The sequence below is a fragment of the Aquarana catesbeiana genome, linkage group LG03 (assembly GCF_042186555.1).
Source record: "Aquarana catesbeiana isolate 2022-GZ linkage group LG03, ASM4218655v1, whole genome shotgun sequence".
Taxonomy (NCBI): domain Eukaryota; kingdom Metazoa; phylum Chordata; class Amphibia; order Anura; family Ranidae; genus Aquarana; species Aquarana catesbeiana.
In genome coordinates this window covers 549,422,366-549,434,932 of record NC_133326.1, presented here as the reverse complement: position 1 = coordinate 549,434,932, position 12,567 = coordinate 549,422,366, and the positions used below count along the sequence as shown (strand labels likewise).

Here is a 12,567-nt window from a genome sequence, read left to right as displayed (position 1 = left end):
CAGATTGAAAAGGAAAGGTAATTTTTAATAACATTCGATTACAATATGATTAGTGTCGCAATTATATGCGCTATATTATTTTTTCTTTTTTCGCTATTTTTTTTCCCCACGAAAGTGGAGTTATCCTTTAACTGCTTTCAGACCACCCGCCACAGTTTTACTGCGGCAGGTTGGCTCCCCTGCGCGAAACCATGTAACTATACGTTGGCTCGTGGGGTCTGGATAGCAGGCACGCTCGCGCCGGCTGCACAGCGGAGGTGCCGATGCTCGTGGCCGACGGTCGCGATGACCGCCGGCCACGAGCGATTGTGACCTGGAGACACAGAACAGGGACTAGTGTGTGTAAATACACACTTCCCTGTTCTGCTCTGACAGGAGTAACAGATTGTGTGTTCCTAATAGCTAGGAACCACGATCTGTCACTTCCTGTAGTTAGTCCCTCCCCCTTCAGTTAGAATCACCTCCCAGGGAACACAGTTAACCCCTTCACTAGTCCCTAGTGTTAACCCCTTCACTGCCAGTGACATTTTTACAGTAATCAATACATTTTTAATCGCACTGATCGCTGTATTAATGCCAATGGTTTAAAAAACGTGTCAAAATTGTCCGATGTGTCCGCCATAATGTCGCAGTCACGATAAAAATCGCAGATCGCCACCATTACTAGTAAAAAAAAATTAAAATGCTATAAATCTATCCCCTATTTTGTAGATGCTATAACTTTTGCGCAAACCAATCAATATACGCTTATTGCGATTTTTTTTTTACCAAAAATATGTAGAAGAATACATATCGACCTAAACTGAAGAAAAAAAAACTTTTTTTTATATATTTTTGGGGGATATCTATTATAGCAAAAAGTAAAAAATAATGCGTTTTTTTTTCAAAATTGTCGTTCTTTTTTTGTTTATAACGCAAGAAATAAAAACCGCAGAGGGGATTAAATACCACCAAAAGAAAGCTCTATTTGTGGGGAAAAAAAGGACGTCAATTTTGTTTGGGTACAACGTCGCACGACCACACAATTATCAGTTAAAGCGACGCAGTGCCGAATCGCAAAAAGTGCTCTGGTCAGGAAGGGGGTAGATTCTTCCGGGGCTGAAGTGATTAATGTGAATATTTTTATCAATGTTTGTGAATATTATAAGAAACTTGTCCATCTCTTGGCTGCCCAGAAGTCATGAAAGCCTGGATCCCAGCTAAATTTTGTGGCATCTGTATGTGTTAGTTAAAACTTTGACTGTTTTTAAAGGGCATGTAAGGATGTACTTTGTGGTTGCATTTTTTTTTTTTGTTCAGTGGTTTTATAGAAAGTTTTCATTACAGAGATTCCACAAAATCCATGATTATTTATTTGGTACACTGTTTTAACAAACGCTGCTCTAATTTATTTATTACTGGCTGACAAGGCTCTACGTTTCTTTAAAAAAATATTTTCATTTTTTTTAATACTAGAATTGTATCAGACAATTACAGTATTAAACAGAGATACCCTGCCATCTAGAGGCTGCAGTTTCTGAAAGCTGAAGCCACTTTTTTTGCTTAATGAAGCCTCCTTCTTGGTTGTAATTACATTGATCTCTGATGGGTTGCTGAGAGCTGTTAGGCTCCATTCACACTAGCGCGTTTTTTGATGCATTTTGCATTTTGCAGAAATGCATGGGAATTTTTTAACATGGGTTCCTATGGAACATGTTCACATCAATGCTTTTTTGTATCTCTTCGTTTTTGGAAAGGGTCGGGGACTTTTTTTCATGCAAAAAGCAGCGTTTTGCATGTAATGGATTTCAATGGACAAGCATCAAAAACGCAAGTGCACCGTTTTTGCAGTGTTTTTGGTGCGTTTTTGGTGCGTTTTTGCCGTTTTTTTTTTTTTTTTTGGTAATTTTTTTTAAGACTGTAAAAAAAAACGAAAAAAAAAAACAAAAAAAAAAAACGCAAATCGCGGCAAAAACGCCGCAAAAACGCTGCTCAAAAACGTGCCAAGCATGAAAAAAAAACCTCCAAAAACGCTCAAAAGCAACATGCATAGGTGTGAATCGAGCCTAATATTACCAGGAAAGATGCAGCTGCATTAAATGTTTGACAGTTTAACAATGAGCTTTGTATCTGCTGCCAGAAAGAAGAGAGCATAGGGTTTATTGACACCGTGTGAAAATAAATATGTTACATCAAAAGGTACATAAATTACTTCATATGTGAACCTGCTAAAAATACTCTGACTCTGCCACATTTAGTTGGAAACTATAGGTGGTTATTGAAAACAATCCTTTTTTTAACTAGTTAAGAATAAAGAACAATTAGGAATTTTCCTTTGCTTTGTGTGCAGACCTGTCTCTGACAATTGCCCAGCTGGGAAATGCCACATTTGTGAGGAAATAGGAGAAAATAAAAATTCCAGTCTGGTGGTGTCTGTAAACATTCCTGCCTAAATTAACATAGCTACATTGATTGAATAAAGACACAATCATTCGATTTATATCATCAGAACCCTAAATCTTCAGATGAGAAAGGTAAAGATCCCTTTGTAATTAATCTGAATAACAATTTGCTGTGTGGCACATTATAACAATTTGTAGTTTTCTGTGCGTGTTTACCAGCTGAATCACATCTTATATCTCCCTACCAGAATTCACAGGTATGTCCAAATGCCACAGAGCGATGGCTTTGTTGGAAAGGCATCAACTACTGCTGGGAAATTTTACTATTGTGAGAGGGGCAGAGACACAAAAATAATGCGGGGAAATCTCACCCTTGTGGGAGAAACAGATACACAAACTCCAAAATAAATTATTGACTCTGAATGGAGTTCCTGAATCTTTAAATACATATCAGACACTTACACGACCAGGTTGCTAAGAAGCCACTGGGCAGCCGATATTAATGCAAAAAGAGGCTGAAAAAGACAAAAAAAGATGAGATTAGTGCCAAGGAGCCCCAGTAACGTTGTCATGAATAATGCGTAGTACACATGATGAGATAATTGGATGAAAAACTGAGCTGATCATGACAGTTCATGCGAAAAAAAACATGCACAAAAAAAAATTCTCGTACGATAACAGAATGAATGATTTTTGTTTGATCAGTATAGTATTCATCCGTAAAAAAATAGAGTGACCAAGACCGCACATGCTCAGAATTTAAAGAATTCATTGCAATACAGTACAATACATTACATCATGGTGGAAAGTTGTATTCTGTCTTACGGGAATTTTCTTAAAGTAAAACTAAAGGCAAAACTTTTTTTTTTTTAGTTTTGAATAGAGTGGAGATGGATTAGAACACCTGACAGGCTGGTACGGCCCTTTTGGACAGAGGTGCACCGTATCCTCCAAAAGTTAACAGATCGGGTGTTGCCGGACTCCCCCGAGTTCTTCCTTCTGCATCATCACAAGATCCCAACCAAGAGCTACAGGAAATCCATACTGCCATTCTTGCTCACGGCAGCAAAAAGCTGCATCCCACTGCATTGAAAACAGACCCAGCCTCTGACGGTGGCTGCATGGTTAAAAAGAGGAGTAGCAGACGCCCGGAAGAATATTGCCATGCAATGGAAGAAACCCAACCCTCCCTCTTTGATGCAATGGAAACGTTTGGTCAATGATAATCTCCCCCTATATAAGGACACATATACGAATAGGGGATGCCCAATGAAATATGAAAAGGTCTGGCGTAACTGGTTAGCTGAGCCAGAAACGGCCTAATTAAGACTGGGCAATAATTTGCGATGATATGAGTTGGGGTCTTGTAGATCGAACTGGAGAGGGTTTTCAATCCCTATGAGGCTGCGAGTCGGGAATGGGGTGCACGCACCACCGTGATGACTACTGATGTAATACACACCTTACCCCCATAGAAATGTATTATAATTGATTGAATTGTAATACGTTGTATCATAGCACTTGTGTTGTATGTGTTTGTTTGTACTGGAAACGCAATAAACATAATTAAAATAAAAATAAAAAGAGTAGCAGACATACATGCAATGGAGGACTTGATGGCCACGGAAAAAGAGAATGAAAATGGGAAATTCTTCAAAAAATGGTATTTCTGGCTCAAGTTTATCTATCCCGAGGAATACGGACAGCTAGTGAACCGACCCCCTTGAAGGGGAATAACTGGAAAAAAACCCCGGGTGGATTGGCTGTGACTGGACAGGGGTCCCCCTTGTTTTTTTTTTTCCTCTCCTCCACCCCTCTATTCCCCCATTTCTTCTCCAACCCTCCTCCCCCCCCCCCCACTCTCTCTTCCTCCTCTCTGTCTTTTCAACACCTTTTGCTTCTGTTTCTGTTCTGATCCTATCCGATGTTAGTACATCAGATATCGACATTTATGGGTCGGTCAGAACCGGCTCCATTCCCTCAACTACTCCCTTAAAATACGGCACATGCCAGGAAAATTAAAGGGGTAATGCAGGGTGCAGAGGACTCCTACTCATCAGACATACATCCTGCATACATCCTGCCTCTACTCCACTAGGAGACTTCAGGTAAAGTGCTCTCATGATTGTGTAAAAGAATGGATATAGAGATGTACAGCTGGTATTCTCATTGTATTGTACCCTGTTGGGTTTTCTGTATTTGCACATGTTCTACCCAGTTAAATAAAGAATTTAAAAAAATAAGAACACCTGACAATTTTTAAAGCGGTCTGTGTCCCCGTAGGGTGAGTAAATTTTTACATACATTTTTTTCCTATAGTTCTACTTTAACTCTAGAATTCATTTTCGATATGATACTAGCATGCAAAAAAAAAAACAACAAAACAACAGATGATCATTGGTCTGATAGTCTCATCGTGTGTACCAGGCTTAAGTCTTAATTTCCAGATACCCAATACATCCATCATGGCTTTGAATTCAGAATCATGGTCATAATTTGTAAAAACACGCTTTGCTGCCATTTTGTTGATATACACTTCTTACGGCACACTGTCTCCTTCCAGTGGTTGAGGAACTACAAGTACCAGCACAGCAACTGGCAGGGTTAGTTTGACCTTGTAGTTCCTGAACGGCTGATTGGCCATTGTCATGCCATGTTCATGTCTGCCCCAGCAGTTTTCTATGTGACCAACCATCTTGTCCTACATATCATCTTACATTAAGTAGAGTGCGGCCTCCACTGTGATGGTGATAGGGGTGTTTACACATCGCCTGGTAATCGTACAACGTCACCCTGTAAGAAAAGAACCAGACGTGGCACAAGTTAGGGTTGCCAAACAGCAAGTTTATTCTTTTTTTCATAGACAGCCATTGTGAAAAGTCCAAAATTTCTATGGACACATCACCCCAACAGTATTACACTGCTCACTATTATAGGACATACAGGGCAATGTTCACAAATATCTGAAACAGATCAGCCCCTGCTGTAGCCTCTCACCTTGTGACTTGCTACCAAGATATAATTTTGTAGTCTGATCACTGAGAGTGAGGAGGCTGAGGAAATGCTACCTTCTGCCAGCAGCAGACTGATGACATAATTTTAGTCTGGGACTCAAACACAAGGAAGGCTTTTTATCTTATTGAAAACATTTTTTGAAGGTTTCCAGGAATTTTAGACATAGCATTTGGAGTCGTATGCAAAAATTGACATTGTCCCCACACAGGGAGTGAGATTGAGTGCAATATCAGAATACATAATGACTATAGCTCCACAAAACCAATGGGCAATGCAGGTTGGGGAGACTGAAAAAACCAGGCTTGAAAAAGTGGAAAAGAAAAAAAAGGGGGGGGGGGGACAGAAAAGGGTCAGGATCTTAGTAGGGAAAAAAGGAAGGGGACCCCAGGAAACAGTGGGACCGAACTGCCTGGCGCAGGAGCATGGTGAATGGATGATATTTAAAAATCATGTTTCGGAGAGAGAAGTATCAAAATTGGGTGCCAAATTTTAAAATATTTTAGGGTTCTGTCCTATAAGGTCGCTTCAATCATTGTGTTTACTATAACTTGAGTTCTTTTTGTTTAGTGACTGGAAGACAAAGCATAGATATTTTCCAGGCACTAGCAATTTTTTTTTTAGATGAAGTATTCATTTGGAATAAAAGCTTAATTTCAACCGAGGTTAAGTCAGGAGGAAGCCTTTTCTTTTTTTTAACATCCTTTATGTATAACAAAAGAGTACACCTTATACACTTTACTGAAAAATAATATACAAATCACATTACAGTAAAACCTTGGATTGCAAGCATAATTCGTTCTGGAAACATGCTTGTAATCCAAAGCACTTGTATATCAAAGCGAATTTCCCTGTAAGAAATAATGGAAACTCGAATGATTCGTTCCACAACCATTTAGTCATAAGTCCTTCAGTTTATAGTCCATATAAAAAGATTATAGCAATGTGATGGCAGCCTCCACAAGGGGATTAGAAGCAAAATCCAGCAGGACTACAGTGTATAAAAGAGAAGAGAGGAGCCTCTAAGTGTAGCAATATGGTTACATTTAATGAAGGTACAACATTTAGCAACTCACATGGTTGATGATTAAAAACGGCACATCTAAGTATGCAGGCGTCCGGGGTAAAGCTGTCCACACCGCCGACTCTCACCGCTCTCGGTCTGCAATCGTGACCGGGAAGACTACCTTCCAGTAGAGCGATTTGAAAGCGAGGCTTCAAGCTCTTGTTGAAGGGATGACATTGATGGTGGTGTGGAGGATGGTGTATGTGGACAGCTTTTCCCCTGGATGCCTGCATACTTAGATGTGCCTGTTTAAATCATCAGCCATGTGATTTGCTAAATGTTGTACCTTCATTAAATGTAACCATATTGCTACACTTAGAGGCACCTCTCTTCTCTTTTATACTCAGTTGTGACATGACACTACTTGTATATCAAGAAATCGTTTGTATATCAAGTCAACATTTTTAAAAAAATTTTCCTTGTCTTGCAAAACGCACTCAAACCAAGTTACTCTCAAACCAAGGTTTTACTGTATTCAGGAAGAACAGAGCGGAGGGAGCCTTTTCAAAAGCACCACTAGGGGTTTCGGTTGAATGGTGGTACCAAATAGCTGCAATAACATCCAAAAAGCTGCACACCAGAATGCAGCCACGATAGGGCAGGCCCACCAAATGTGAAGATAAATTCTGTGTTTTCCACATCCTAGAAAACACATGGAGAGATAATTTGGTTTTCCCACCTGGGACAAGATACCATCTGGAGAGCACCTTATAAACAGTTTCCAAAGCTAAAATGTTTTGTAAAGCCAATATGGTGGACTGCTATACTTCGCTCCAGTCTTCCACTTACAAGGAGACCTCTAAATCTGTGGTCCATCCATGTGCCAACATGTAATAGTAGAGGGGTGGGCAGGTTGTACAACAGATGAAGATAGAGTTTGGAGAGTATACCTTTTGTGTGTGGATCAGAGGAACAGAAACACTTGAACCATATGCACACAGATATCTGTAGGGAAATATTTTTAATCTTGGAGGTAATAAAACATCTCCGTATGTGGCAGTTTATTTTATTCATGTAACACAGGGAATGTTTTAGTAGAGGTCGAAGTAGTAAGTGGATGCAGTCTTCATAAATTTAACTGGGACCAAATTCAGAAGGAGGATGGAGAACCACAGGCTGGATAAAAGACTAAATGGCTAAGAAAACGGAAAATTGTACACTCACCTTTCCGTAATTTTCCTTTCCTGACGCATCCCCATGGCAGCACACACTGGGTTGTGACTCCGCCTCCTCAACCTGACAGGATTGGTTAGCTATAAATTTGAAGGAGAGGCAACCCCACTTCATTCTCTGTAACTATCATCCTAAAGAAGGGGTGGCATGCTGTGTGCTGCCATGGGGATGCGTCAGGAAAGGAAAGGTGAGTATACAATTTTCCGTTTTCCTGATGCATCATGGCAGCACACACTGGGAAATAACAACTCGCCAGTCAGGTGGGTGCAAGTTAAAGTAGTAGTGTTTATTATATAGCTGAAGAATTGGCTCGAACGACGGCTCTTCCAAAATCTACCGTTGATAACTGAGCCAAATCCACTCTATAGTGGGACATGAAAGCATACCTGGAGGACCAGGTAGCTGTCCTGCAAATTGTCTCGGGAGATACTCTGCAATACGCTGCCCAGGAAGCTGCCACTGCCCTTGTTGAATGAGCCCTGATGCCTCCGGGTACCGGCAGATTCTGAATGTCATAAGCTTTCTTGATTGTCTTGACCAACCAAGATGCGATGGTGCGGGATGATGCCATCTGGCCTCTTCTCCCCCCATGGGGGATCATTAATAGACTTTCGGTCTTCCTGAAAGAGACTGTAGCTGATAGATAATTTCTAATAGTAGTCTTAACATCCAAAGCATGTGGTTGGCCTTGATTATCTGTAAATGATGGAAGATTGATTTCTTGATTGTAATGGAAGGATGATGACACCTTTGGAGTGAATTGGTCTGAAGGTTTCAGTACCACCCTGTCTGGGTAAAAGACCATGTATGGCTCTGAAATCATGAACGCCTGTATTTGCGAAACTCTTTTAGCAGAAGTGATAGCTGTAAGAATTGTTAGTTTTAAAGTTAAGTTCCATAGTGTGATTGAATCAGCTGGATGGAAAGGAGACTCTGATAGGGTTTTCAGGACTATCGATAAAACCCATGCTGGGAAAGTCGGTCTTCTTCAAGCTGAAACTTGTACTTTGAGTGTACTTGAATTGAGCCCTCTGGATAACCTGCTTGAAGGAATTCTAAAATTTGCGGCACTTCCGAAGATAAAGGGTCCCAACCATTCTTCTGGGCCATAGACACGAACTTGTCCCATATTCTGTCATAAGTGACATTAGTCGTGTATTTCCTAGCCTGGAGTAATGTTGAAATGACCTCCTGTGAGCAGCCTTGCTCTAGGAACCTAATCCTCTCAACATCCAGGCCATCAGATGGAGCTTCTCTGGGGCTGGATGGAGGAACTGACCTTGGTGAAGAAGATCTTGTGATAATGGAAGAGGTACTGGGTCCCCCAGACTGAGCTGTAGCAGAGTCGTAAACCAAGGCCTCCTGGGCCAAAAAGGAATGATCGATATCACTGATGCCGAAGATCTCCTGAGCTTTGATAGGAACCTCGCAATCAAAGGCGTTGGAAATATGTACCCCAATTGGAAGTTCCACTGATGGAGAAGGCAGTCCACTCCCTCCGCAGATGGGTATGCCACTCTTGAAAGGAACCTCTGACACTTTGTGTTGCTGCCAGATCGATTTCTGGAATTCCCCAAGTTTGGGTCAGGAGATTGAAGACTTGTAGGTTCAGGGACCATTCGTTGTTTGATAAGAACTCCCTGCTCAAACAGTCGGCTAGCATATTCTGACCTGCTGGGACATATACTGCTCGCAGATCTAATAGAAATATCTGAGCCCTTTCTAGGATGGGACGGACTTTCTCCAACAATGTACTGCTTCTGGTACCTCCTTGTCTCTGTATATACCTTACTGCCACCTTGTTGTCCATCCGGACTAGAACACTCTTCCCCTTCAAGGATGGGCCAAAGGCCAGATACCAGATCCCTTGCTTGTAATTGCCATTGTCCTTGAGCCGCCTGGTTCCTATAATGGGCTCCCCAACCTGACTAGCATCCGAGGTGATCACCTCGGGTTCTGGGTAGACTATCGGTCTGTGTCTCCTTAGATTGTCTGTATGCATCCACCACCAAATTGACTGCTTCACAGTTCGATGAATGGTGATCGACTGGAGCATAGATGTTCCCCTCCACTGGGTAAGGAATGAGTATTGCAATGTCCTCATATGCCATTGTGCCCCTTGGATCATCGGTAGAGTGGCCGACATTGACTCTAGAATGCTCAGACAGATTCTTGCTGGAAGATATCTTGCCGCCATTAGCCTCCTTATCTTCTGTAATAAGGGCCCTATCTTTTCCTGAGGTATACTGACTGTTTAATAACGTGTCGAGTTCCGCCCCTAAGAAAGTCATATTTTGAGTGGGCTGAAGACTGCTCTTCTTCCAATTGGTCAACCACCCGAAACTTTGAAGCGTGTTGATCAGTATATCTCGATGAAGAATCAGTGTTTCCTGACTGTCCGCTAAGAGCAGGATATCGATTAAATAATGACGGGGCCGCAGGCCTTTCTCTCTTAGGAACGCGATCACGGGAAGAAGAGTCTTGGTAAATGTCCTGGGAGCGGAGGAGATACCGAACGGGAGACACTGAAAATGGAAATGATGACGGTTGACCGAGAATCGCAGATACTTTTGAAAAGCGGGGTGTATGGGCACGTGAAGATAAGCATACAATAACTCTATGGAAAGCATCCAATCTCCTAAGTTTACAGCTAACAAAATTGATTGGAGGCTCTCCATTTTGAAAGCTTCTACTTGAATGCTTCTGTTGAGTCCCTTTAGGTCCATAACAGGCCGTAAGTCGCCTGTCTTTTTCCTTACCAGGAATAGAGGGGAGTAATACCCCCTTCCTCTTTGGGAAATTGGAACTTCCAATATTGCCCCCTTCATTACTAGCTCCGCCACATACTTGAGCAGTAATCTCCTCTTGTTTGGAGATGGCAGTCTGGTTGACTGAAAATGTTTTTTTGGTGTTTCTTCTATAAACTTCCATCTGTGACCATGCTTTAATGTGGACAGTGTCCACGCGTCCTTTATGTGTTCCGTCCATACCTGCTCAAATTTTTTGAGTCTGGCTCCCACTCTCCCAGGTAGGACGGGCGCACCCTCAAGAAGACTTCTGGTTTTCCCCTGACGAGGTGGTCTTAGACTTCTGAAGTCTCAAAAAGGATGATTGTGGATTCTTCCAATTCCTTTTGAATTCTCTACCTGGTCTGTATGTCTTCGCCTCCCTGTATCTCTCCAGGAGATTGCGTTTGAAGGTAAGAACCTTCTGTGGTTTGGGACGCCCACCAGAAGGAATCAGGCCCGACTTTTCACCTGTTACTTTGGAGATTGCCGAAACCAACTTTGATCCAAAGAGGTTAACTCCATCATAAGGGATCTTGCACCAGTTAGACTTTGATGCAACATCCGCCACCCATGGCTTGAGCCATAGAGCTCTTCTGGCCGTAAATGATGCCAGCATAGCCCTGGCAGAGGAACGAATTACATCCACTGCAGCTTCTGCCACAAAATCACCTGCCAGTTTCAATTCTTGAAGAGAACTGATTATCTTCTCCTGGTCAGCCCCCTCACGAACAGATTTCTCTATATTGGCAGACCAACCAGAAATTGCTTTTCCTACTGCGGCTGATGCCATTGCAGGTTTACATGTGCCCCTGCTGTGCAATATGCTTTTTTCATGTCTTGATTAATTTTTCGATCCAACATGTCCCGGAAAGTTACGGCATCCTCTATGGGTAAAGTAACGTGTCTTGCAAGTGGCATCAAAGAAGCATCGACCACAGGTGGTTGGGATAGCGATTTGTTCTTTCAAAGGATACACTTTAGTAAATCTATTATTCAGATTAGCTCTCTTGTCCATTCTCTCCCACTCATCCTTGATGAGATCTTCCAGTTCCTCGATAGAGGGAAAAGGATTTTGGTTCCCTCTAAAGATTAGGGAAGTACTTCCGAATCTTGCGAGGGTTCTCTTTCGCCTCCTCCCATCCTATGGCTTCCTTCATTGACTTTATGAAGGGCTCCACTAGAGTAGAGTCAAATCCAGTAGCAGTCTCTGCATCAACATTGTCGGAATCTGAATCTATGGGCGGATTCTGAGCTACGGAAGATGTGCTCGGGCCGGCCTTGTCTTGTTCAGGAAGTGATGTCTCCCGTATAGACTCTCTGATGAAGTCAGTCACCTCTCTTACATCAGATTCCTTTTTTCTGGTTGCTTCATTGAAGCATGCCTGGCAGGCCAATTTGTCTGGCAAAGGTGGAGCTCCGCACACCCAGCAAGCGTTTGCTGCAGGGCGGGTGTGATAGCTCCTTTCGTGACGAGGAGAAGGTAACCTTCTATATGAGCGACTCCGGTGTGAGCGACTATAATGAGAGTGGCTGCGACCAGAGTGGCGATGGTCATATGAAGATCTTGAGCGACTTCTCCTAGCTCTCCCATGACTCAAAGTATGACTGGAGCATGCTTGGAATTGGTAGATTTAGACCTGGAAGGGCTACCAGAAATCGCATGATTAGCGAATATGCACTCTTTTTTCTTTCCTTCATACCTACCATGAATGCTGGCACCTCTTACCTCATATGATGAGGATGGTCTGTTTGGGCAGTGGCTTCCATGAAAACAGTGCACCAGAAGACAGTATCTAGAAAGCATACAGTATAGGATTGCACAAGTAGTCACAGACATAAAAAGATCACTTATTAACACAAGCAAAAGAGATGTGGACTTACCTGAGACTGAGGGCAGCAAAAACACCAAGGAAAATCCTTTTGTAATATGCCTGTAAACATCAGCAAAAACTGACAGATTACAAGGCTTTTTTAAAATTCCCCTCCTCCGTCGCGCCGGAAATGACATCACCGCACATGTGCAGTAGTGCTGTGTAGTCCCGGGCGCCATCTTGGAGAAGGGCAAAAGTTCCAGTAGTATGACCTCACTTCCTCCGGCGCCTGTGCAGAGAGCTGATGAGGACACTGCAGCCATCTTGGAGATTCC

General features: G+C 42.4%; 1 protein-coding gene across 5 annotated transcripts in view; it reads right to left on the bottom strand.

Annotated features, from left to right (window-relative positions):
- CACNA2D4 (calcium voltage-gated channel auxiliary subunit alpha2delta 4) overlaps positions 1 to 12,567 on the bottom strand; it is a 374,858-nt gene that overhangs the window by 20,505 nt on the left and 341,786 nt on the right. For all 5 annotated transcript variants that reach the window (XM_073621593.1, XM_073621591.1, XM_073621594.1 and 2 more), the window contains 2 exons: positions 5,099 to 5,174; positions 2,844 to 2,896 (listed from right to left, as the gene is read on the bottom strand). In XM_073621593.1, coding sequence (XP_073477694.1) covers positions 2,844 to 2,896; positions 5,099 to 5,174 — 129 coding nt within the window. The remainder of the gene's footprint in view (positions 1 to 2,843; positions 2,897 to 5,098; positions 5,175 to 12,567) is intronic.